This window comes from Somniosus microcephalus, chromosome 4, assembly GCF_052327205.1.
Source record: "Somniosus microcephalus isolate GS21.2 chromosome 4, FLI_Smic_1.0, whole genome shotgun sequence".
NCBI lineage: Eukaryota > Metazoa > Chordata > Chondrichthyes > Squaliformes > Somniosidae > Somniosus > Somniosus microcephalus.
The window spans coordinates 7,795,149-7,821,849 of record NC_140990.1 but is presented as its reverse complement, the minus strand read 5'-3'; the positions used below and the strand labels follow the sequence as shown (position 1 = coordinate 7,821,849).

At 51.3% G+C, this 26,701-nt stretch overlaps 1 protein-coding gene and 1 pseudogene across 1 annotated transcript; one reads left to right on the top strand and one right to left on the bottom strand.

Moving 5' to 3' along the window:
- The first annotated feature begins 1,517 nt into the window (after positions 1–1,517).
- Positions 1,518–3,322, top strand: LOC147118235 (uncharacterized). Its single transcript, XM_085984325.1, has one exon. It carries the CDS (start codon positions 2,307–2,309, stop codon positions 3,198–3,200), a length of 894 nt encoding a protein of 297 aa, XP_085840451.1. The 5' UTR covers positions 1,518–2,306; the 3' UTR covers positions 3,201–3,322.
- A 5,846-nt stretch (positions 3,323–9,168) lies between these two features.
- Positions 9,169–26,701, bottom strand: part of LOC147118234 (ferritin heavy chain pseudogene) — a 98,026-nt pseudogene continuing 80,493 nt past the window's right edge.

Below are 26,701 nucleotides of genomic sequence, written 5' to 3'. Positions count from 1 at the left end.
TTCCCACCTTTTGCCAGTCTGAGTAGCTACTCCCAACCCCTACTCTCGGTTTTCTGTTCTGTAACCAGCTTGTTATCCATAAGCAGTATGTAAGATCGACAAGATGACCAAGGTCAGGCCATGTGGAGTGAATCCCTCCATGGCCTCGCCCCTCCCTATTTCTTTCAGCCCCACACCCCCCGAGTTATCTGCGCTTCTCTAATTCCGGCCTCTTGAGCATCCCCGATTTTAATTGCTCCACCATTGGCAGCCGTGCCTTCAGCTGCCTGGGCCCTAAGCTCTGGAATTCCTTCCCTAAACCTCTCCATCTCTCTCTCCTTCTTTAAGATGCTCCTTAAAACCTACTTCTTTGACCAAGCTTTTGGTCATCTGCCCGAATATCGCTTTATGTGGCTTGGTGTCAAATTTTGTTTTATAACGATCCTGTGAACAGCCTTGGGACGTTTTACTACATTAAAGGCGCTTTATAAATACAAGTGGTTGTTGTTGTTTCCTGAAACTAATAAATTCCCCAGAGGGAAAAAAACTTGTACTTTTACTCCCAAATATTAAAAAGTTTGTGCCACAGAAACACGAGGTTTATCTGCTTTTATTCATAAATTTAAAAAGTCTGTATTGCAATCTGAGCCCATGTGTTGTGAGCCAAAGAGTCTTGTGTCCAATGAGGGGAATAAAGGCCCACAGCCTCCCCTGGCCCCGGGCCCTGAACAAGGGACTGGAGAAACTCGCTGCCCTGCGGATCAGACAATCAGCCGGCGCAAGTCCCACCCCTCAGGCTCCCCGATTGGTTGGAGGACCCGCCGCCGGCTCGCTCCTCCAGCCCCGCCCCACTCGCTCCCTATTGGTCGGAAGCTCCCGTCACTCAGGCTCTGGGCCCGGGTCACGTGTCCCTCACCGACTTTACCAAGAAAGCCCCGCGCGGTCGCCGGGTGGAGCTGCTGGTCGGCAGGAGCGGGGTTGGGAGATTAATAAACTGCGGGTAGGCCATGCCGCACGGTTTATAAAGTTGGAGAATGGCCTTAGGCCCGAATGAGATCCAGCGGCCTGGTCTATGTTCCATCGGATGGCAGCTGTGAGGCTTTTTCTCGGGGACAGGCCCGGGTTACGCACTGCCATCTTGGTGGAGAAAAGACCGACCGGTTCCACCTGCAGCACGGCGCATGCGCGGCCATCTTGGTACAGGAGCAACGAGTGGGCGGGGCTTCAGGGTCCCCGTGACCAGGAGAGACAATCGTTGACTCATTGATTTTATTCTCACTCTGCACACAGCGGGTGTAGAACTGAACCCAATCAGAGTAGAAGGAGGGGGAAAACTGGGAGTGGAGGAAAGAAATGTTGGAGATGGTGCGATGGGTTTGGATTTCAGCACAGGGAGGAGGGAGAGTGTGTGGGATGGGGATTTACAGCTTTGGGGAAACGAGAGGAAAGAATGTTCAATAGAAACTAGAATTGTTTGTTCTGAATTTCTATCCTGTACTTACAGTGATGGCTTTTGTAAACTCCTTTTACAGGGTGTGAGAATGGGAGGATTTACAGATGGGAAACTCAAACCAAACATCACATCAAGATCTGACAGGGTCACTCCATTCATCAGGACCTGAATATCACTGACCTTTGAATATGGAAGGACAAATGTTTGTCTGTTCTGTCTGTGGGAAAAGATTTCAAACATCCGTGTGACTGGAAAACACACACCCGAGTGAATGTTCCAGTGCACTGACTGTGGAAAGAGGTTTAACCAGTTACACAGCCTGAGAAAACATCGCACCATTCACAGTGGGGAGAAACCGTACACGTGTTCTGTGTGTGGACGAGGCTTCAACTGATCGTCCAACCTGGAGAAACACAAGGACACCCGCACCACGGAGAAACGGTGGAAATGTGGGGACTGTGGGAAGGGATTTGATTGCCCATCTCACAGTCCTGGGATGGCAGGAATGACGTATGAGGAGAGATTGTGTCGATTGGGCTTATACTCACTGGAGTTTAGAAGATTGAGAGGGGATCTCATCGAAATCTATAAAATTCTGTCAGGCCTGGACAAACTAGATGCTGGAAGGATGTTCCTGATGGTCGGGGAGTCCAGAACCAGGGGTCATAGTCTAAGGATAAGGGGTAGGACATTTAGGACTGAAATGAGGAGGAATTTCTTCACCCAGAGAGTGGTGAACCTGTGGAACTCTCTGCCACAGAGGGTGGTGGAGGCCAGTTCATTAAATATATTCAAGAAAGAGTTGGATATATTTCTTGAGGCTAAAGGGATCAAGGGACATGGGGAGAAGGTAGGGACAGGGTACTGAATTTCAATGATCAGCCATGATCTCATTGAATGGCGGAGCAGGCTCGAAGGGCCAAATGGCCCACTCCTGCTCCTATCTTCTATGTGTCTATGTTTCTATCCCATCTGGAAACTCATCGACACTGTCACACCGGGGAGAGGCCGTTCACCTGCTCCGTGTGTGGGAAGGGATTCGCAGAGTTATCCAAACTCCAGATACACCAGTGAGTTCACACTGGGGAGAGGCCGTTCACATGTATTGAATGTGGGAAGGGATTCACTCAGTCATCCAGCCTTCATACACACCAGCGAGTTCACACTGGGGAGAAACCGTTCTCCTGCTCCGTGTGGGAAGGGATTTGCAGAGTCATCCAAGCTCCAGATACACCAGAGAGTTCACACTGGGGAGGGCCCATTCACCTGCTCTGTGTGTGGGAAGGGATTCACTGCTTCATCCACCCTGCTGAGACACCAGCTTGCTCACACTGATAAGAGACCATTTAAATGTTCCCACTGTGGGATGAGCTTTAAAAGCTCTGGGGAGCTGAAGGGACACCAGCGAGCTCACACTGGTGAGAGACCGTTCACCTTCTCTGTCTGTGGGAAGGGATTCGCTCGGTCCTCCAACCTGCTGGCACATCAGCGAGTTCACACTGACGAGAGACCCTTTAAATGTTCTGACTGTGGGAAAAGCTTTAAACACTCCCGGGAGCTGAATGGACACCAACGATTTCACACTGGGGAGAGACCGTTCACCTGCACTGTGTGTGGGAAGGGATTCACTCGGTCCTCCAACCTGCTGGCACACCAGCTTGTTCACACTGATGAGAGATCCGTCAAATGTTCTGACTGTGGGAAGAGATTTAAAAGTTCTAAGAGCCTTAAAAGACACCAGCGTCTTCACACTGATCATAGAATCTAACAGCATAGAAGGAGGTGATTCGGCCCATCGTGTCTGTGCCGGCTCTTTGAAAGAGCTGTCCAATTTAGTCCCAAACCCCAGCTTTATCCCCAGAACTCTGCAAACTAGTCCTCTTCAACTACATGTCCAATCACCGTTTGAAAGTTCCTGTGGAACCTGATTCCAGCATCCTTTCAGATGGTGCATTCCAGATCTTAACAACCCTCTGTGTGAAAACAATTCTCCTCATTTCCCTCTAGTTCTTTTAGCAACTATTTTAAATCTGTGACCTTTGGTTACCGACCCACTTGCCAGAGGAGACAGTTTGTTCCTACTTGCTCGATCAAAACCCCTCATCATTTTGAACACCTCTATTAGGTCTCCTCTTAACCTTCTCTGCTCTAAGGAGAACAATCCCAGCTTCTCCAATCTCTCCACATATCTGAAGTCCCTCATCCCTGGTACCATCCTGGTGAACCTCCTCTGTACCCTCTCCAAGGCCTTGACATCCTTCCTAAAGTGTGGTGCCCAGAACTGTACACAAGACTCCAGCTGAGGCCAAAACCCTGCAGCTGTACAAAACCCTGGTTAGACCACACCTGGAGTACTGTGAGCAGTTCTGGGCACCATACCTTAGGAAAGATATATTGGCCTTGGAGGGAGTGCAGCGTAGGTTTACCAGAATGATACCCAGACTCCAAGGGTTAAGTTACGAGGAGAGATTACACAAATTAGGGTTGTAGTCCCTAGAATTTAGAAGGTTAAGGGGTGTTCTGATTGAAGTTTTCAGGATATCAAGGGGAACAGATAGGGTAGATAGAGAGAAACTATTTCCGCTGGTTGGGCAGTCTAGGACTAGGAGGCATAGACTAAAAATAGAGCCAGACCTTTCAGGAATGAAATTAGGAAACATTTCTACACACAAAGGGTGGTAGAAGTTTGGAACTCCATTCCGCAAATGGCAATTGATGTTAGATCAATTGTTAATTTTAAATCTGAGATTGATAGGTTTTTGTTACCCAAAGGTATTAAGGGATATGGGCCAAAGGCGGGTGTATGGAGTTAGATCACAGATCAGCCATGATCTCATTGAATGGCGGAACAGGCTTGAGGGGCTGAATGGCCTCCTCCTGTCCTATGTTCCTAACTAGTGATTTGTAAAGGTTTAGTGTAACTTCATTGTTTTTGTTTTCAATGGCACTATTTACAAAGCCAAGTATCCCACACACTTTCTGAACCACCTCACCAACTTGCCGTGGCACTTTCTAAGATTTGTGATTATGGACCCCCAGGTCCCTCTGCTCTTGCACCCCCTCAAAATAGTCCCAGTTAGATTATACGGCCTCTCCCTGTTGTTTCTCCCAAAGTGCATCACTTCACACTTATCCTCATTTAATTTCATCTGCCTTGTGTCTGCTCATTTCACAGTCTGTCTCTGTCCTCCTGAAGTCTGCTACTACTATGCTCACTATTTACTAAGTTGCCAAGTTTTGTATCATCTGTAAATTTCTAACTTGTACACCTATACCCAAGTCCAGGTCAGTTATATATAACAAGAAAAGCAATGGTCCTAATCCCGACCCCTGGGGAACCCACTGCATACTTCCCTCCAGTCAGAAAAACATCCCTCAGCACTGCTCACTGTCTCCTATCCCTCAGCCAATTATATACCCAAATTACCATCAGCCCTTTAATACCATGTGCTTCTCTTTTCCGAGCAGGTCTCTTGTGTGGTACTTTATCAAATGCCTTTTGAAAGTCCATAAGAACATAAGAAATAGGAGCAGGAGTGGGCCATACGGCCCCTCGAGCCTGCTCCGCCATTCAATAAGATCATGGCTGATCATCAACCTCAACTCTACATTCCCGCCCGATCTCCATATCCCTTGATTCCCCTAGAGTCCAACAATCTATCGATCTCAGCCTTGAATATACTCAAAGACTCAGCATTCACAGCCCTCTGGGGCAGAGAATTCCAAAGATTCACAACCCTCTGAGTGAAGAAATTCCTCCTCATCTCAGTCTTAAATGGCCGACCCCTTATCCTGAGACTATGCCCCCTAGTTCTAGACACTCCAGCCAGGGGAAACAACCTCTCAGCATCTACCCTGTCAATCCCCTGCAGAATCTTGTATGTTTCAATGAGATCACCTCTCATTCTTCTAAACTCCAGAGAGTATCGGCCCATTCTACACAATCTCTCATCATAGGACAGCCCTCTCATCCCAGGAATCAATCTAGTGAACCTTCGTTGCACCGCCTCCAAGGCAAGTATATCCTTCCTTAGATAAGGAGACCAAAACTGTGCCCAGTACTCCAGGTGTGGTCTCACCAAGGCCCTGTACAATTGGAGCAAGACTTCCTTACTCTTATAGTCCAACCCCCTGAGCAATAAAGGCCAACATGCCATTTGCCTTCCTTATTGCTTGCTGTACCTGCATGCTAGCTTTCTGTGTTTCTTGCACGAGGACACCCAAATCTCTCTGAACACCAACATTTGAAAGTTTCTCACCATTTAAAAAATATTCTGTTTTTCTATTCTTCCTACCAAAGTGAATAACCTCACATTTCCCTACATTATACTCCATCTGCCACCTTACTGCCCACTCACTCAGTCTATCTATATCCCTTTACAGACTCTCTGTGTTCTCCTCACAACTTACTGTCCCACCGAGCTTCGTATCATCAACAAACTTGGATACATGACACTCGGTCCCTTCATCTAGGTCATTAATATAGATTGTAAATAGCTGAGGCCCCAACACTGATCCTTGCGGCACCCCACTAGTTACAGCCTGCCAACCTGAAAAAGATCCATTTATCCCTACTCTTTGTTTTCTGCCTGTTAACCAATCCTCTATCCATGTTACTATATTACCCCGTGAGCCCTAACCTTGTGTAATAATCTTTTATGTGGCACCTTATCGAATGCCCTTTGGAAATCCAAATATACTACATCCACTGGCTCCCCTTTATCTACCCTGCTAGTTACATCCTCAGATAACTCTAATAAATTTGTCAAACACCATTTCCCTTCCATAAAACCATGTTGACTCAGCCTAACCATGTTATGATTTTCTAAGTGCCCTGATACAACTTCCATAACAATGGATTCCAGCATTTTCCCAACGACTGATGTCAGGCTAACTGGCCTGTCGGTCCCTGGTTTTTTTCTCCCTCCTTTCTTGAATAGCGGTGTTACATTTGCGATCTTCCAATCCGCTGGGACCGTTCTAGAATCTTGGGAATTTTGGAAGATCAAAACCAATGCAGCCACTGTCTCTTCAGCCACCTCTTTTAGAACCCGAGGATGTAGGCCGTCAGGTCCAGGGGATTTGTCGGCTTTTAGTCCCATTAGTTTCTCTAGTACTTTACGTTAAGTTCCTCACCCTCATTAAACTCTCGGTTCCCCACCATCTTTGGTATGCTTTTGTGTCTTCTACTGTGAAGAGATACAAAATATTTGTTTTAACGTTTCTGCCATTACCTTATTCCCCATAATAATTTCTCCTGTCTCTACCTCTAAGGGACCAACGTTGTCAACTGTGGCTCAGTGGGCAGCTCACTCGCCTCTGGGTCAAAGGGTTGTGGGTTCAAGTCCCACTCCAGAGACTCGAGCACATAAAGCTAGGCTGACACTCCAGTGCAGTGCTGAGGGAGTGCTGCACTGTCGGAGGGGCCATCTTTCGGATGAAACGTTAAACCGAGGCCCCGTCTGCTCTCTCGGGTGGATGTAAAAGATCCCATGGCAGTATTTTGAAGAAGAGCAGGGGAGTTCTCCCCGGTGTCCTGGCCAATATTTATCCCTCAACCAACATAACAAAACCGATTATCTGGTCATTATCACATTGCTGTTTGTGGGAGCTTGCTGAGTGAAAATTGGCTGCTGCACTTCCCACATTACAACAGTGACTACACTTCAAAAAGTAAAGCGCTTTGAGACGTCCAGTGGTCGTGAATGGTGCTATAGAAATGCAAGTCTTTCTTTACTTTTGCTACTCTCTTCCTTTTTGATGCTTTTGATTTAATGATTAAACATTTAAGAAATTATTGCAGTGACAAAGGCTGTCTGTAAAACTGGAGGAAATTTGTCTTTAAATAATGTTATTTTAATTTTTTTTAAATTTAAGATTGAACATTTTATTTACAGTAAATGACATTCACAGAGCTCAGGTCTCAGCTCTTTGTACAAAGTCACAAGCCCTCATGCCTCCAAGGAGGGGTCCCAGTCTCTACAAGCTTCTTGGTCATCTTCACTTGTTCATCTGGATAATGGGTCTCCAGGAATTCACACACATGAGGGTCGGCGCTCCCAGGGGAGAGTTTGTGCAGGTCCAGCAGACTCTGGTTGACATTCTTCTCCATCTGCAGGGCTCTCTGCATCGCCGAGCGGAGCCTCTCGCTCTCCCGGCCGAACAAGTGGACTGTAAAGAAACTTAAAAACTTAAATTAATTTTTAAAACTTATTAAATTAAATTCACCCCGGCCAGGGTGACAATGCACTCCAGTCCCCGTGGCACCCACTGGTCTCGGAGGGCCTCAAGTGTGCCGGCGGACACCGCTGCTCCATCTCCAGGGCCACCTGGGCGTGAACATAGCCGCGGAAGAGAGGCAGGCAATCGGGCCGAACGACCCCCTCGACCACCTGCTGCCTGGACCTGTTAATGGCCATTTTGGCCAGGCCCAGGAGCAGTCCCACGAGGAGGTCCTCCGACCCGCCCGCTCCCCTCCGCACCGGGTGACCAAAGATCAGGAGCGTGGGACTGAAGTGCAACCAAAAATCGAGGAGCAGCCCCTTCAAATAGTGAAAGAGGGGCTGCAACCTCTCACATTCCACATAAATATGGAACACGGACTCCTCCAGGCCGCAAAAATAGCAAGCGGCCTGGGAGTCCGTGAACTTATCCAAAATCTTATTGCATGGGACTGCTCCATGCAACACCCTCCAGGCCAAGTCCCCAATAGATAAAGGGAGGACTCCCGCATAGAGAGCCCCCCATTGGGGACCTCTGCCTCTGCTGGACGGCAAGATGGCATGCCAAGGCATGTCCAGACAGCAGGCGAAGATGACAAAGTGGAGAGTGTGCAGGAGCAGCCCGTACAGGAAACCCCTCCGCGCAGAACTAAACATCACGGAGGGCATTTCCCTGAGATGGCTCAAGTTGAGAGGTGCCGGTTCCTGAGAGGGGTTTTGGGGCCGTGCGCTGATGAGGAATTCCGCCTGAACGGGGGTCAGTTCGGACGGGATCACCCCATGTGCTTGAGCCTCCTTGATACACCTAGTGGAGTTGGGGCCCAGTGCCACTTTCAGCGTCTCGATGGCTTTGAACGCGAGCCGGGCGTTGGCCCAGGACAGACGCTGTGCCAGCTCCTCTGGTGCCATCCAGCCCACTCCTCCGCCATTGAGCAGGTCCCCGACTCTGGTTACCTTGCCAGGCACAGCCCTGCCCTCCGCCAGCCACCCGAACCCGTGATCATGGAGGTGTGGATTCCTGAACAGCGGCTCCCGAAGGAGAGCCGCCACTCCTGACTGGGGCAAACTCCACCTGGAGGCGATGCTGTTCCAGACCCATAGCAGTTCCTGGTAAAAGACAGGCAGCTCCCGCAGGTAGGCACATCTACGGCCCAATTCCACAAACAGGAGCTGCATGTCATAATTGAGGCTGTGCAGCTGGCGGAAGAAATACGTCACCAGCGCACACCATCTCGGAGGATTCTCGACCTACAGGTATCTCTGCAGCGTCTGAAGATGGAAAGTCACAGCCTGGGTGCGAAGGCACACCAGCACCTGACCGTCCTCCCTAAGCGGGAGACTCAGAACCGCGGCAGAGACCCAGTGCTTCCTTTTGTCCCAGAAGAAGTCGATGAGCTTCTTCTGCATCTTGGCCACAAACGCAGGGGGAGCGACCAGGTCTTGACCAGATGCTGAGACAAGTGTAATGCAGCAGAGGGCGCTCTTCTGAGTTTGGGGCTCAGGCATTTTTTAAAATTAATATTGAACAATTTATTTACAGTTAATGACATTACAGAGCCCAGGTCTCAGCTCTTTGTACAAAGTCACAAGCCATCATTCCCTACAAGGCAGGGGTCTCACACACAATTATATAAACACGAGTACTAAACACAATAAGCTTGATCCCAGTAGTCACTTTAATCGCTCTCTCCCAGAGTGAGTTTGTCAAACAGGTCCTCTCCCAGGCCATTCTCAGGGGGTTCCCAGTCTCTTCAAGTTGGTGATGTGATCTCCAAGCTTCTTGATCATCTTCGACTGTTCATCCAAATAATGGGTCTCCAGGAAGTCACACAAGTGAGGGTTGGCGCTCCCAGTGGAGAGTTTGTGCAGATCCAGCAGACTCTGGTCGACATTCTTCTCCATCTGCAGAGCTCTCGGCATCACCTCCAGACCATTGCTCCACTCATCCTGCTCTGGTTTCTTGATGGCCGCCAAGATGATTCGGCCTCCGTGCCGATTCTGGAACTTCCTCAGTGTCTCAGCGTGCTCCCGTTCCTCATGTGACTGCTCCTCGAAGAACTCGGCAAAGTGACGCAGGGCAACGTCATCCCGGCCAAAGCAGAAGGACTGTCGATTTTTCAAATGGCTCTCCCTCCTTCCAAACACATGTTGTTGGTTTCTCTTTGTCTCCCCTCTCACTCTCCTGCAATGGAGGCCATTTGGAGAGGCAGTGATGGAATTGGCTTCCCTCTGGTCTTTCCCCTGGTCTTTCTCTCTCCTCTCCTCTTCTCTCTCTCTTGGCACCTCAGTAGCAGCAACAGTAGTGGTGGTCTCCGCTCTGCCCTCTGTCTCTCTGGCTCCTCCTCTTCCTCCTGGTCACAGAGAGTGACCAATCCTCTCCTCCCCTCTCCTTGCTGAGATGGCTCGAGGCAGTTGTTCCACTTTTGATTGGCTGATTAACAAATCAACTGTAACTTAAGAAAACATCAAACAAAACTAACAAGTCAAATCAAGGCACTAATATAATACCAAATCAAGATATTGTTGGCCGGGGTGATGATGCACTCCAGTCCCCGCGGCGCCCACCTGTCACGGAAGGCCTCAAGTGTGCCAGCAGACACCGCGTGCTCCATCTCCAGGGCCACCCGGGCGCGAACATAGCCGCAGAAGAGAGGCAGGCAATCGGGCCGAACGACCCCGTCGACCACCCGCTGCCTGGACCTCTTAATGGCTATTTTCACCAGGCCCAGGAGCAGTCCCACGAGGAGGTCCATCAACCTGCTCGCTCCCCTCCGCACCGGGTGACCAACTGGTACCACAACATGACAGCCACCAGCTGGTTTATGACCAGCGCTCAGCCCCTGTAGGACAACACTCGGAGCAGTCCTGTCCAGCGTCCTAGGTGAGCTGTGACTTTGGCCTCCAGCTCTTGCCAGTTCGCCGGCCAGGCACCCTCAGTGGGGCTGAGGTAGACTCACAAGTAGAAGAGGTGCATTGTGCTCCAGGCGAAGGGCCTGAACTCCTCCGGCAGGGAGTCCACCTGCCACTGACCCACCTGGAGCCCGGAGCATTTCTCCCAGTTGATCCTGGCGGAGGATGCATCCGAGTAAATCTGCTGGCATTCTCGCATCCTCCGAAAGTCGATGGGATCTGTGAACATGAGGAGCACGTCATCGGTGTAAGCCGAGAGGACGACCTCCACGCCCGGCCCTTGCAGAGCCAGTCCCTGACGCACCCTCCTCCCGAAGCGAAGGGGCGCCGTCAAAGACCAGTTAACTTTAATCAGACACTCCACGGTGGCGTACAGAAGTTGGATCCGGGCGACAAAATGCATCCCGAACCCAAATGCACACAGAGGCCGGAAGAGATACTCGTGATCCACCCTGTCGAATGCCTTCTCCTGATCCAGGGAAAGGAAGGCGACTGACAGACCAGCCCTCTGGGAATGGTGGACCAGGTCCTGGACCAGATGCTGAGACAAGTGGAATGCAGCAGAGGGCGCTCTTCTGAGTTTGGGGCTCAGGCCTGTTAGTGGAGCAGTGCAGAGGGAACTTTACTCTGCACTGGGCTTTAGTCCCTCAGCACTGCACTGGAGGGGCAGCACAGAGTTTTAGACTCGAGTCCCTGGAGTGGGACTTCAACCCACAACCTTCTGACTCAGAGGAGAGAGTGCTGCCGCCTGAGCCACGGCTGACACTCTGTATCTAACCCGTGCTGTACCTGCCCTGGGAGTGTTGATGGGACAGTATAGACGGAGCTTTACTCTGTATCTAACCCGTGCTGTACCTGCCCTGGGAGTGTTTGATGGGACAGTGTACAGGGAGCTTTACTCTGTATCTAACCCATGCTGTACCTGCCCTGGGAGTGTTTGATGGGACAGTGTACAGGGAGCTATACTCTGTATCTAACGCGTGCTGTACCTGCCCTGGGAGTGTTTGATGGGACAGTGTAGAGGGAGCTTTACTCTGTATCTAACCTGTGCTGTACCTGCCCTGGGAGTGTTTGATGGGACAGTGTAGAGGGAGATTTACTCTGTATCTAACCTATGCTGCACCTGCCCTGGGAGTGTTTGATGGGAGAGTGTAGAGGGAGATTTACTCTGTATCTAACCCATGCTGTACCTGCCCTGGAAGTGTTTGATGGGACAGTGTACAGGAAGCTTTACTCTGTATCTAACCTGTGCTGTACCTGCCGTGGGAGTATTTGATGGGACAGTGCAGAGGGAGCTTTATTCTGTATCTAACCCGTGCTGTACCTGCCCTGGGAGTGTTTGATGGGACAGTGTAGAGTGAGCTTTACTCTGTATCTAACCCGTGCTGTACCTGCCCTGGGAGTGTTTGATGGGACAGTGTAGAGGGAGATTTACTCTGTATCTAACCCGTGCTATACCTGCACTGGGAGTGTTTGATGGGACAGTGTACAGGAAGCTTTACTCTGTATCTAACCCATGCTGCACCTGCCCTCGGAGTGTGTGATAGGACAATGTAGAGGGAGCTTTACTCTGTATCTAACCTGTGCTGTACCTGCCCTCATGAGCAAATTTGGCTAGGGTAAATAAAATCAGAGAGTTAAATGCGTGGCTCAGAGACTGGTGTGGGAGAAATGGGTTTTGCTTCTTGGGACACTGGCACCAGTACTGGGACAGTAGGGAGCTGTTCCGTTGGGATGGACTTCACTTGGCCAGTGCTGTGACTAGAATCCTGGTGAATCGAATAACTAGTGCTGTAGAGAGGGCTTTAATCTAATTAGTGGGGGGGAGGTTTCAAGAGAGCGAAAAATTAAAATGTTAGCGGAGAAGACAATAGAGCAAGGTAGCAGTGGGGGAATTAAAAACCAGAGCGTGTCAGGAAGGGACAGAATATAGAAAGATAAAGGTAAAGTAGTAAAGGGGGTAAAAGCAGGAATAAATTGTCACAAAACATATTTAAAAGTTCTTTATCTGAATGCACGCAGCATTCGTAACAAAATAGACGAGTTGACGGTACAAATAACTACACATGGGTATGAACTGGTGGCCATTATGGAGACATGGCTGCAGGGTGACCATGACTGGGAACTAAACATCCAGGGGTATTTGACTATTAGGAAGGACAGACAGGAAGGAAAAGGAGGTGGGGTGGCTGTGTTAATAAAGGATGGAATCACTGCAATAGTGAGAAATGATATTGGGTCAAAGGATCAGGATAGTGAAACGGTTTGGGTGGAAATAAGGAATAATAAGGGGAAAAAGTCACTAGTGGGCGTAGTCTATAGGCCTCCTAACAGCTGCAACTCTATTGGTCGGAGTATAAATCAGGAAATAGTTGGGGCTTGTAATAAGGGAACAGCTATAATCATGGGAGATTTTAACTTTCATATTGACTGGACAAATCAAATTGGGCAGGGCAGCCTTGAGGAAGAGTTCATAGAGTGCATTAGGGATGGGTTCCTTGAGCAGTATGTTACTGAACCAACCAGGGGGCAGGCAATCTTAGATTTGGTCCTGTGTAATGAGACAGGATTAATAAAAAATGTCCTAGTAAAGGATCCCCTTGGAATGAGTGACCATAACATGGTTGAATTCCAAATTCAGTTGGAGGGTGAGAGAGTTGGATCTCAAACCAGCGTACTAAGCTTAAATAAAGGAGACTATGAAGGTATGAGAGCAGAGTTGACTAAAGTGGACTCGGAAAATAGATTATGGTGTAAGGCGGTACATGAGCAGTGGTGTACATTCAAGGAGATGTTTCACAACTTTCAAGAAAAATATATTCCACTGAGGAAAAAGGGGCGTAAAAGAAAAGACAGCCATCCGTGGCTAAGTAAAGTAATAAAGGATAGTATCTGACTGAAAACAAGGGCATGTAAAGTAGCCAAATCTAGTGGGAGGATAGAAGATTGGGAAGCATTTAAAAGCCAGCAAAGAATAACTAAAATATTAATTAAGAAAGGGAAGATAGATTATGAAAGTAAACTAGCACCAAATATAAAAACAGATAGTAAGAGTTCCTACAGTTATATAAAAAGAAAAAGGGTGGCTAAAGTGAATGTTGGTCCCTTAGAGGACAAGACCAGGAAATTAGTAGTGGGGAACATGGAGATGGCAAAAACGCTGCACAAATATTTTGTATTAGTCTTTACATTAGAGGACACTAAAAATATCCCAACACTGGACAAACAGGGGGCTATGGGGGGGAGGAGCTAAACATGATTAAAATCACTAAGGAGATGGTACTCGGTAAGATAATGGGACTTAAGGTGGATACATCCCCTGGACCTGCTGGTTTACATCCTAGGGTCTTGAGAGAGTTAACGGTGGGGATTGTGGATGCATTGGTGGTAATTTTCCAAAACTCCCTGGATTCAGGCAAAGTCCCAGCAGATTGGAAAACTGCGAATGTAACGCCCTTATTTAAAAAGGGAGGTAGACAAAAGGCTGGAAACTATAGACCAGTTTGCCTAACATGTGTGGTTGGCAAAATGTTGGAGTCCATTATTAAGGAAGCAGTAACAGGACATTTGGATAAGCATAATTTAATCGTCCAGAGTCAGCATGGTTTTAAAAAGGGGAAGTCATGTTTGACAAATTTGCTCGAATTCTTTGAGGATGTAACAAACAGGGTGGATAAAGGGGATCCAGTGGATGTGGTGTATTTGGACTTCCAAAAGGCATTTGACAAGGTGCCACACAGAAGATTACTGCACAAGATAAAAAATCACGGGGTTAGGGGTAATATACTGGCATGGGTGGAAGATTGGCTATCTAACAGAAAACAGAGAGTTGGGATAAATGGTTCATTCTCGGGTTGGCAATTAGTAACTGGTAGTGTCCCGCTGGGGTCAGTGCTGGGACCCCAACTCTTTACAATCTATATTCACGATTTGGAGGCAGGGACCGAGTGCAACATATCCAAGTTTGCTGACGATACAAAGATGGGAGGCAAAGCAGTGAGTGAGGAGGACACAAAAAACCTGCAAAAGGACATAGACAGACTAAGTGAGTGGGCAGAAATTTGGCAGATGAAATATAATGTTGGAAAGTGTGAGGTTATGCACTTTGGCAGAAAAAATCAAAGAGCAAGTTATTATCTAAATGGAGAGAAACTGCAAAGTGCTACAGTACAAAGGGATCTGGGGGTCCTGGTGCATGAAACACAGAAGGTTAGTATGCAGGTACAGCAGGTGATCAGGAAGGCCAATGGAATCTTGGCTTTTATTGCAAAGGGGATGGAGTATAAAAGCAGGGAAGTCTTGCTTCAGTTATACAGAGGACTGGTGAGGCCACACCTGGAATATTGCATGCAGTTTTTGTTTCCATATTTAAGAAAAGATATACTTGCTCTCGAGGCAGTTCAGAGAAGGTTCACTTGGTTGATTCCGGAGATGAGAGGGTTGACTTATGAGGAAAGGTTGAGTAGGTTGGACCTCTACTCATTGGAATTCAGAAGAATGAGAGGCGATCTTATCGAAACATATAAGATTGTGAGGGGGCTTGATCGGGTGGATGCGGGGAGAAAGTTTCCACTGATGGGTGAGACTAGAACTAGGGGGCATAATCTTAGAATAAGGGGCTGCCCTTTCAAAACTGAGATGAGGAGAAACTTCTTCACTCAGAGGGTGGTAAATCTATGGAATTTGCTACCTCAGATAGCTGTGGAAGCTGCAACATTAAATAAATTTAAAACGGAGATAGACAGTTTCCTAACTGATAAGGGAATTAGGGGTTATGGGGAGCGGGCAGGGAAGTGGACGTGAGTCTAGGTTCGGATCAGCCATTATCCTATTGAATGGCGGAGCAGGCCCGAGGGGCCGTATGGCCTACTTCTGCTCCTACTTCTTATGTTCTTATGTTCTTTTTCTCTTCACATATCTATAAAAGCTTTTACAGTCAGTTTTTATGTTTCCTGCAAGCTTACTCTCATATTCTATTTTTCCCTTCTTAATTAATCCCTTTGTCCTCCTTTGTTGAATCCTAAACTGCTCCCAATCCTCAGGTTTACTGCTTTTTCTGGCCAATTTATATGTCCTCTCCTTGGATCTTATGCTATCCCTAATTCCCCTTGTTAGCCACGGTTGAGTCACCTTTCTTGTTTTATTTTTATGCCAAACTGGGATGAACAAATTCTGTAGTTCATCCATGCGGTCTTTGAATGTTTGCCATTGCCTATCCACCGTCAACCCTTTGAGTGACATTCCCCAATCAATCCTACCCAACTCGCTCCTCAGACCATCGTAGTTTCCTTTATTTAAATTTAGGACTGGCTATTATGTAATGAGAAAGGATTAATTAGCAATCTTGTTGTACGAGGCCCCTTGGGTCGGAGTGATCAAAATATGATCGAATTCTTCATTAAGATGGACAACTTCATTCTCCATCTTAATGAAGAATTCGATCATATTTTGATCACTCCGACCCAAGGGGCCTCGTACAACAAGATTGCTAATTAATCCTTTCTCATTACATAATACCCAATCTAAGATGGCCTGATCTCTGGTTGGTTCCTCGACATATTGGTCCAGGAAACCATCCCGTAAACACTCCAGGAATTCTTCCTCCACAGTAGAGGATGTGAGAGGGGGGGGGGAGGGAGTCCCTTTAAATGTGGAGGAGGTGGGTGTCCCTTTAAATGTGGAGGAGGTGGGTGTCCCTTTAAATGTGGAGGGGGTGGGTGTCCCTTTAAATGTGGAGGAGGTGGGTGTCCCTTTAAATGTGGAGGGGGTGGGTGGCCCTTTAAATGTGGAGGGGGTGGGTGTCCCTTTAAATGTGGAGGGGGTGGGTGTCCTTTTAAATGTGGAGCGGCGGGGCCGCGCATGCTCATTCGGCCCCACCACAAAACCAGGCTGCCAGTACGCCTGCGTGGGGCCTCTGGGGAGGAGATGAAAGGCCGGGCCCAGGGAAGAGGCAGAATCAGCGGCTGGGTAAAGTAAAGTGTTGGGGAATCGATTTAAATCGAGGTGAGGGGGGCAGCGGAGAGCGAGATTATAAAGTGAATTACGAGAAAAACCAAACCTGAGAGTCGGGCTAGCGGGACCTCCGTGGACGCCGAACGGAGCGGATTGTATCGCGCGGGGTGGCGGAGAGAGCCGGAGCAATGTGATTCTGACTGACGGGAGCGCTGACCAATAGGAAGAGGGCTGAGCTGGGAGGACTGAACTGAGCAGCCTGGTCCTCCAACCAATGGCGGCACGGCTAGGGGGCGGAACCTGCGTCTCCAGCTCAGGTGTGCTGGGATCGATTGTGACGCGCTGTCCCCAGGTGAGAGCAGCTCAGTCAGCACAGAGCTGGGGCTGGAATCTGGGAGAGGGGCCGCAGTCAGCGGGCCTGGCAAAGGGGCACAAGCTTCACAATGCAAGCTTCTTTCAAATGCACAATTGTTTCCTACAGTCAGCCTTGGTCACTCTGCTAAAAAAAACTGTTTAACAATTCATCATAACTCCCCTGCTTTAGGAGAGGGGTAGAGTGCAAAAGCAAGGAAGTTATGATGAAACTGTGTAAAAGACTGGAGTCAGCTGTGGCTCAGTGGATAGCAGAGTCAGAAGGTTGTGGGTTCAAATCCCGCTCCAGGGACTTGAGCATATAAAGCGAGGCTGACACTCTAGTGCGGTGCTGAGGGAGCGCCGCACTGTCGGAGGGGCAGTACCGAGGGAGCGCTGCATTGTCAGAGGGGCAGTACTGAGGGAGCGCCGCACTGTCGGAGGGGCAGTACTGATGGAGCGCCACACTGTCAGAGGGGCAGTACTGAGGGAGCTCCGCACTGTCGGAGGGGCAGTACTGAGGGAGCGCCGCACTGTCGGAGGGTCAGTACTGAGGGAGCGCCGCACTGTCGGAGGGGCAGTACTGAGGGAGCTCTGCACTGTCGGAGGGGCAGTACTGAGGGAGCTCTGCACTGTCGGAGGGGCAATGCTCAGGGAGCGCTGCTCCATCAGAGGGGCAATACTGCGGGTGCGCCGCACTATCGGGGGAAGCAATGCTGTGCAAGTGCCGCATTGTCGGAGGGGCAGTAATGAAGGAGCGCTGCAGTGTCGGAGGTGCCGTCCTATGGATGAGACGTTAAACCGAGGCCCCTGTCTGCCGCCTCAGGTGGATGTATAAGATCCCGTGGTGCTATTTCGAAGAAGTTATCCACGGTGTTTTGAGCCCAATATTTATCCCTCAATCAACATGACGAAAAACCAGATTATCTGGTCATTATCACATTGCTGTTTGTGGGAGCTTGCTGTGCGCAAATTGGCTGCCGCGTTTCCCACATTACAACAGTGACTACACTTCAAAAGTACTTCATTGGCTGTAAAGCGCTTTGGGACGTCCGGTGGTCGTGAAAGGCAGTTAAGAAGGCAAATGGTATGCTGGCCTTCATTACAAGAGGATTTGAATACAGGAGTAAAGGAGTCTTACTCCAATTATATCTTCTTCTTCTTAGGCACTCCCTCGGAACCGAGGATGACTTGCTTCCACATTAAACATGAGTTCTCAGGTGTAAGGGTAAACCGGGAGAGCTTCTTGTCCCCAAGACGGACCCTCTGATATAAAGGGTCGACTGGATCCATGTTTATCTGTAATTTAAACAGAGGTCTGGTCGTCTCCCGAGCTCTTTCCCCTAGAGGAGAGGGTAGAGTGGGGGTCTTTAGTGTTAAATGGTTTCACCTGGGTCCATTGCTTCCATCACATACCCATCGGTTCCTGTAGACAAACACACGTATCACTTGTCATTAATACAGTACATGGCCCCATCCAACGGGCCCCATTCCCTTTCTTCCGATAACTTGCGTCATTACTTGTTGACCTATTCTGGACAACTCGTCTGGTTTAAGTCCAGCATTCTGCCTTTCTAGATCTTTAATCTGTTGTTGGTTCCTTACTTCTTTATTTAGTGCTTGTACCTCCTGATTTAGTTGTACTAAGTATCGCCTTAATCTATCTTGTAATGGTTCTGGTTCTCCCACCCCTCCAGCCAAATCCTCTGGTACTCTCATAGCTCGTCCTGTCATTAATTCATCGGGGGTCAGTCTGGTCGTTCGTCCTGGGGTGGCTCGCAGCCTCATTAGTATGCTGGGTAATAATTCCAACCATCCCTTCCCTGTTTCTTGGATGACTTTTGTTGGCGTGTTTTTCAGTGTCCTATTCATTCTTTCTACCATCCCCGAGCTCTGGGGGTGATATGGTATGTGATATTTTTGTGTCACATGTAGCATCTTACAGATTTCTTTCATTATTTTGCTGGTGAAATGAGTGCCGTTGTCTGAGTCAATTTGCAGAGGCACTCCCCAACGGGGTATAACCTCGGTAGCCAATATTAGTGCAACTGTTTTTGCACAGCAGTCTCGGGTGGCAAAGGCTTCCACCCACCTGGTAAATTGGTCAATTATTACCAGGCAATATTTCTTCCCCCGGTCCTGCGCTAAGGGGCCGGTAAAGTCAATTTGTAAGTTTTCCCAGGGTCCTTGGTGTAATGTTCTCAACAGACGGACGCGGACACGGGATGTATTCCATCAGCCTCCAGCCTCCAGCACGAGGCTTCCTTTATTCAATTCCCTTCTGTTTACTCTCTGTCGCCCCCTACTGGGGCAGAGGGTAACTATCACCACATCTCCCTTTCTAATCAGACATTGAATACTATTCCTTCACTATTAACATTTCAAATGACATTCTTTCAAAGAAATAACAAACTCTAACAAACATAACATCTCTAATGCACAATGTATCTCTTCTGTTTTTTGAGAAACACGAATAATGAAAGCAGAGTAAGCTTGGAGGGACAAGGCGACTGCCTGAAACCTCCACCAAGTACCTCGGGTATTATTCTGACCCAATGAGGCGTCTTGGTTCTTAAGCTATTCAGGTTGCAAAGTCCTGGAGGTATGAAGGAGGATTGCGGACCCTTTCAGGGTATCGTCTGGAACCCGATGCAGGTGGGGTATCCCCTGTGGGTGGAGAAGACGGAGGTGGGGTATCTCCTGTGGGTGGAGGAGACGGAGGTGGGGTATCCCCTGTGGGTGGAGGAGATGGAGGTGGGGTATCCCCTGTGGGTGGAGGAGACGGAGGTGGGGTATCCCCTGTGGGTGGAGGAGACGGAGGTCGGGTATCCCCTGTGGGTGGAGGAGACGGAGGTGGGGTATCCCCTGTGGGTGGAGGAGAAGGAGGCGGGGTATCCCCTGTGGGTGCAGGAGACAGAGGTGGGGTATCCCCTGTGGGTGCAGGAGACGGAGGTGGGGTATCCCCTGTGGGTGCAGGAGACGGAGGTGGGGTATCCCCTGTGGGTGGAGGAGACGGAGGTGGGGTATCCCCTGTGGGTGGGGGAGATGGAGGTGGGGTATCCCCTGTGGGTGGAGGAGACGGAGGTGGGGTATCCCCTGTGGGTGGAGGAGACGGAGGTGGGGTATCTCCTGTGGGTGGAGGAGACGGAGGTGGGGTATCCCCTGTGGGTGGAGGAGACGGAGGTGGGGTATCCCTGTGGGTGGAGGAGACGGAGGTGGGGTATCCCCTGTGGGTGGAGGAGATGGAGGTGGGGCATCTCCTGTGGGTGGAGGAGACGGAGGTGGGGTATCCCCTGTGGGTGGAGGAGATGGAGGTGGGGTATCCCCTGTGGGTGGAGGAGACGGAGGTGGGGTATCCCCTGTGGGTGGGGGAGATGGAGGTGGGGTATCTCCTGTGGGTGGAGGAGACGGAGGTGGGGTATCCCCTGTGGGTGGAGGAAACGGAGGTGCGGCATCCCCTGTGGGTGGAGGAGACGGAGGTGGCGTATCCCCTGTGGGTGGAGGAGATGGAGGTGGGGTATCTCCTGTGGGTGGAGGAGATGGAGGTGGGGTATCCCCTGTGGGTGGAGGAGACGGAGGTGGGGTATCCCCTGTGGGTGGGGGAGACGGAGGTGGGGTATCTCCTGTGGGTGCAGGAGACGGAGGTGGGGTAACCCCTGTGGGTGGAGGAGACGGAGGTGGGGTATCCCCTGTGGGTGGAGGAGGCGGAGGTGGGGTATCCCCTGTGGGTGGAGGTGACGGATATCCCCTGTGGGTGGAGGAGACGGAGGTGGGGTATCTCCTGTGGATGGAGGAGACGGAGGTGGGGGATCCCCTGTGGGTGGAGGAGACGGAGGCGGGGTATCTCCTGTGGGTGGAGGAGACGGAGGTGGGGTATCCCCTGTGGGTGGAGGAGGCGGAGGTGGGGTATCCCCTGTGGGTGGAGGTGACAGATATCCCCTGTGGGTGGAGGAGACGGAGGTGGGGTATCTCCTGTGGGTGGAGGAGACGGAGGTGGGGTATCTCCTGTGGGTGGAGGAGATGGAGGTGGGGTATCTCCTGTGGGTGGAGGAGACGGAGGCGGGGTATCTCCTGTGGGTGGAGGATACGGAGGTGGGGTATCTCCTGTGGGTGGAGGAGATGGAGGTGGGGTATCCTATGTGGGTGGAGGAGACGGAGGCGGGGTATCTCCTGTGGGTGGAGGAGACGGAGGTGGGGTATCCCCTGTGGGTGGAGGAGACGGAGGTGTGGTATCTCCTGTGGGTGGAGGAGACGGAGGTGGGGTATCCCCTGTGGGTGGAGGAGATGGAGGTGGGGTATCCCCTGTGGGTGGAGGAGACGGAGGTGGGGTAACCCCTGTGGGTGGAGGAGACGGAGGTGGGGTATCCCCTGTGGGTGGAGGAGACAGAGGTGGGGTATCTCCTGTGGGTGGAGGTGACGGAGGTGGAGTATCCTCTGTGGGTGGAGGAGACGGAGGTGGGGTATCCCCTGTGGGTGGAGGAGATGGAGGTGGGGTATCTCCTGTGGATGGAGGAGACGGAGGTGGGGTATCTCCTGTGGGTGGAGGAGATGGAGGTGGGGTATCCTATGTGGGTGGAGGAGACGGAGGCGGGGTATCTCCTGTGGGTGGAGGAGACGGAGGTGGGGTATCCCCTGTGGGTGGAGGAGACGGAGGAGGGGTATCCCCTGTGGGTGGAGGAGACGGAGGTGGGGTATCTCCTGTGGGTGGAGGAGACGGAGGTGGGGTATCTCCTGTGAGTGGAGGAGACGGAGGTGGGGTATCCCCTGCAGGTGGAGGAGACGGAGGTGGGGTATCCCCTGCGGGTGGAGGAGACGGAGGTGGGGTATCCCCTGTGGGTGGAGGAGACGGAGGCGGGGTATCCCCTGTGGGTTGAGGAGACGGAGGTGGGGTATCCCCTGAGGGCGGAGGAGACGGAGGTGGAGTATCCCCTGTGGGTGGAGGTGACGGAGGTGGGGTATCCCCTGTGGGTGGAGGAGACGGAGGTGGGGTATCTCCTGTGGGTGGAGAAGACGGAGGTGGGGTATCCCCTGTGGGTGGAGGAGACGGAGGTGGGGTATCCACTGTGGGTGGAGGAGACGGAGGTGGGGTGTCTCCTGTGGGTGGAGGAGATGGAGGTGGGGTATCCCCTGTGGGTGGAGGAGACGGAGGCGGGGTACCCCTGTGGGTGGAGGAGACGGAGGTGGGGTATCCCCTGTGGGTGGGGGAGACGGAGGTGGGGTATCTCCTGTGGGTGGAGGAGACGGAGGTGGGGTATCCCCTGTGGGTGGGGGAGACGGAGGTGGGGTATCCACCGTGGGTGGAGGAGACGGAGGTGGGGTATCCCTTGTGGGTGGAGGAGACAGAGGTGGGGTATCCCCTGTGGGTGGAGGAGACGGAGGTGGGGTATCCACCGTGGGTGGAGGAGACGGAGGTGGGGTATCCCTTGTGGGTGGAGGAGACAGAGGTGGGGTATCCCCTGTGGGTGGAGGAGACGGAGGTGGGGTATCCCCTGTGGGTGGAGGAGACGGAGGTGGGGTATCCCCTGTGGGTGGAGGAGACGGAGGTGGGGTATCCCCTGTGGGTGGAGGAGACGGAGGTGGGGTATCTCCTGTGGGAGGAGGAGACGGAGGTGGGGTATCCCCTGTGGGTGGAGGAGACGGAGGTGGGGTATCCCCTGTGGGTGGAGGAGATGGAGGTGGGGTATCCCCTGTGGGTGGAGGTGACGGAGGTGGGGTATCTCCTGTGGGTGGAGGAGATGGAGGTGGGGTATCCCCTGTGGGTGGAGGAGACGGAGGTGGGGTAACCCCTGTGGGTTGAGGAGACGGAGGTGGGGTATCCCCTGTGGGTGGAGGTGACGGAGGTGGAGTATCCCCTGTGGGTGGAGGAGACGGAGGTGGGGTATCCCCTGTGGGTGGAGGAGACGGAGGTGGGGTATCTCCTGTGGGTGCAGGAGACGGAGGTGGGGTATCTCCTGTGGGTGCAGGAGTCGGAGATGGGGTATCTCCTGTGGGTGGAGGAGACGGAGGTGGGGTATCCCCTGTGGGTGGAGTAGACGGAGGTGGGGTAACCCCTGTGGGTTGAGGAGACGGAGGTGGGGTATCCCCTGAGGGCGGAGGAGACGGAGGTGGGGAATCCCCTGTGGGTGGAGGAGACGGACGTGGGGTATCCCCTGTGGGTGGAGGAGACGGAAGTGGGTAATCCACTGTGGGTGGAGGAGACGGAGGTGGGGTATCACCTGTGGGTGGAGGAGACGGAGGTGGGGTATCCCCTGTGGGTGGAGGAGGTGGAGGTGGGGTATCCCCTGTGGGTGGAGGAGACGGAGGTTGGGAACCTCCTGTGGGTGGAGGAGACGGAGGTGGGGTATCCCCTGTGGGTGGAGGAGACGGAGGTGGGGTATCCCCTGTGGGTGGGGGAGATGGAGGTGGGGTTTCTCCTGTGGGTGCAGGAGACGGAGGTGGGGTATCTCCTGTGGGTGGAGGAGACGGAGGTGGGGTATCCCCTGTGGGTGGAGGAGCCGGAGGTGGGGTATGCCCTGTGGGTGGAGGAGACGGAGGTGGGGTATCCCCTGTGGGTGGAGGAGACGGAGGTGGGGTATCCCCTGTGGGTGGAGGAGACGGAGGTGGGGTATCTCCTGTGGGAGGAGGAGACGGAGGTGGGGTATATCCTGTGGGAGGAGGAGACGGAGGTGGGGTATCTCCTGTGGGTGGAGGAGACGGAGGTGTGGTATCCCCTGTGGGTGGAGGAGACGGAGGTGGGGTATCTCCTGTGGGTGGAGGAGACGGAGGTGGGGTATCTCCTGTGGGTGGAGGAGACGGAGGTGGGGTATCAACTGTGGGTGGAGGAGACGGAGGTGGGGTATCCCCTGTGGGTGGAGGAGATGGAGGTGGGGTATCTCCTGTGGGTGGAGGTGACAGAGGTGGGGTATCTCCTGTGGGTGGAGGTGACGGAGGTGGAGTATCCCCTGTGGGTGGAGGAGATGGAGGTGGGGTATCCCCTGTGGGTGGAGGAGACGGAGGTGGGGTATCTACTGTGGGTGGAGGAGACAGAGGCGGGGCATCTCCTGTGGGTGGAGGAGACGGAGGTGGGGTATCCCCTGTGGGTGGAGGGGACGGAGGTGGGGTACCCCTGTGGGTGGAGGAGACGGAGGTGGGGTATCTCCTTTGGGTGGTGGAGACGGAGGTGGAGTATCCCCTGTGGGTGGAGGAGACGGAGGTGGGGAATCCCCTGTGGGTGGAGGAGATGGAGGTGGGGTATCCCCTGTGGGCGCAGGAGACGGAGGTGGGGTATCTTCTGTGGATGGAGGAGACGGAGGTGGGGTATCTCCTGTGGGTGGAGGAGATGGAGGTGGGTTATCCTATGTGGGTGGAGGAGACGGAGGCGGGGTATCTCCTGTGGGTGGAGGAGACGGAGGTGGGGTATCCCCTGTGGGTGGAGGAGACGGAGGTGGGGTATCTCCTGTGAGTGGAGGAGACCGAGGTGGGGTATCCCCTGCAGGTGGAGGAGACGGAGGTGGGGTATCCCCTGTGGGTGGAGGAGACGGAGGTGGGGTATCCCCTGCGGGTGGAGGAGACGGAGGTGGGGTATCCCCTGTGGGTGGAGGAGACGGAGGTGGGGTATCCCCTGCGGGTGGAGGAGACGGAGGTGGGGTATCCCCTGTGGGTGGAGGAGACGGAGGTGGGGTATCCCCTGTGGGTTGAGGAGACGGAGGTGGGGTATCCCCTGAGGGCGGAGGAGACGGAGGTGGAGTATCCCCTGTGGGTGGAGGTGACGGAGGTGGGGTATCCCCTGTGGGTGGAGGAGACGGAGGTGGGGTATCTCCTGTAGGTGGAGAAGACGGAGGTGGGGTATCCCCTGTAGGTGGAGGAGACGGAGGTGGGGTATCCACTGTGGGTGGATACACTGTGGGTGGAACAAAGGAATCATAACACCCATATACAAAAGTGGGGACAAAATCGACCCAAACAACTATCGAGGCATCTGTGTAAACAGTAACCTGGGGAAGGTATTCTGTAGCATCATAAACAAAAGACTTATAAACTTCCTTGAAGAGCACAATGTCTTGAGTAAAAGCCAAATTGGATTCCTGCCAAACTATAGAACATCCGATCATATCTTCACCCTACAGACCCTAATTGACAAACACGTTCACCATAACAAAAGCAAAATCTACGCATGCTTTGTAGATTTCCAGAAGGCTTTCGACTCCATCTGGCATGACGGTTTATTCCTGAAACTTATCGAAAGCGGGGTAGGAGGTAAAACATATGATGTAATTAAATCAATGTATACAAACAATAAATGTGCAGTTAAAATTGGAGACAAACAAACAAAATACTTCCCACAGGGGCGGGGGGTGACGCAGGGCTCGCCAATCTCACCGACACTCTTTAATATTTACATTAATGGATTGGCAAAACTACTTGAACAATCTACAGCACCCGGCCTCACCCTATATGAATCCAAGGTTAAATTCCTGCTCTATGCCGACGACCTGGTTCTGCTGTCACCAACTAAGGAGGGTCTACAGCAGAACCTGGACCTGCTGGAGTCGTACTGCCAGACTTGGGCCCTGACAATAAATCCCCAAAAAACCAAAGTCCTTGTGTTCCAGCAAAGATCCAAACAACATGGACCCACAATAAATTTCACAGTAGGAACAACCAAAATTGAACAAACCACTCACTACACATACTTGGGCTTAAAAATCAGTTCTACGGGAAACTTCAAACTGGCTGTGAATGAACTGAAAGAGAAAGCAAGAAGGGCTTTCTATGCCATCAAAAAATCAATCCAAATAGAAATCCCAATTAGCATTTGGCTCAAAATTTTCAAATCAGTAATTGAACCAATTGCACTCTATGGCAGTGAGGTCTGGGGACCACTAACACAACAAGATTTTGCAAAATGGGACAAACACCCAATTGAGATCCTACATGCGGAATTCTGTAAAAGTATCCTCCGGACTCAAAGGAAAACAGTAAACAACGCATGCAGGGCGGAACTAGGCCAATACCCATTAATAATCACTATCCAAAAAAGAGCCACCAAATTTTGGAATCACCTACAAATGAGCAACCCCCAATGCTATCACTACGACGCCCTGAAATGCCAAGAGCTGACCATAAAGAAGAATACCCTCAGTCAACTAGTCCTGGGACTCAATAAAGTAACTAATAACAATACTAACAATAACCAGTCCCAGGACAGTGACGGGGGAACACAAAGAATTCGACCCAACACAATCGTCGCTAAGCAAAAGGAAAAATATCTGTCATATTGGGCAGAAACAACAAAAACCCAAAGCAAACTCAATTGCTACTTGGCCCTAAACAGACAATACAACATAGCTGATTACCTGACCATGGTAAAGGATAACAAACTGAGAAGAACCTTGACAAGGTACAGACTTAGCGAACATAGCCTAGCGATCGAAAAAGGCAGACACAGGCAGACCAGGCTGCCAAGAGAAGACAGGATATGCTCTCACTGCAGTCAGGGAGTAGTTGAGACAGAGATGCACTTCCTCACAGCCTGTGGAAAATATCAGGGCATCAGAGAGAATTTCTATCAAAAATTCTCACAAATATGCCCTGAATTCAGAAATCTGACTGACAACCAAAAACTCCCATTCCTACTGGGGGAGGAGAGAAGCTGTGTAACACTGGCGGCACACTATGTTACAGCTTGCCATGAACAGAGGGACAACCAGTAAACTAAGACAAGAGTATATATAAACAAGGCAAAAATATATTTATAAACTCAGGGATATACCTGTTTATACACTGTATGAATGGAACCGCGTTTATGTGTTCAACCATAAATGTATTTTGATGCTTTGGCAACATAAGATGTACC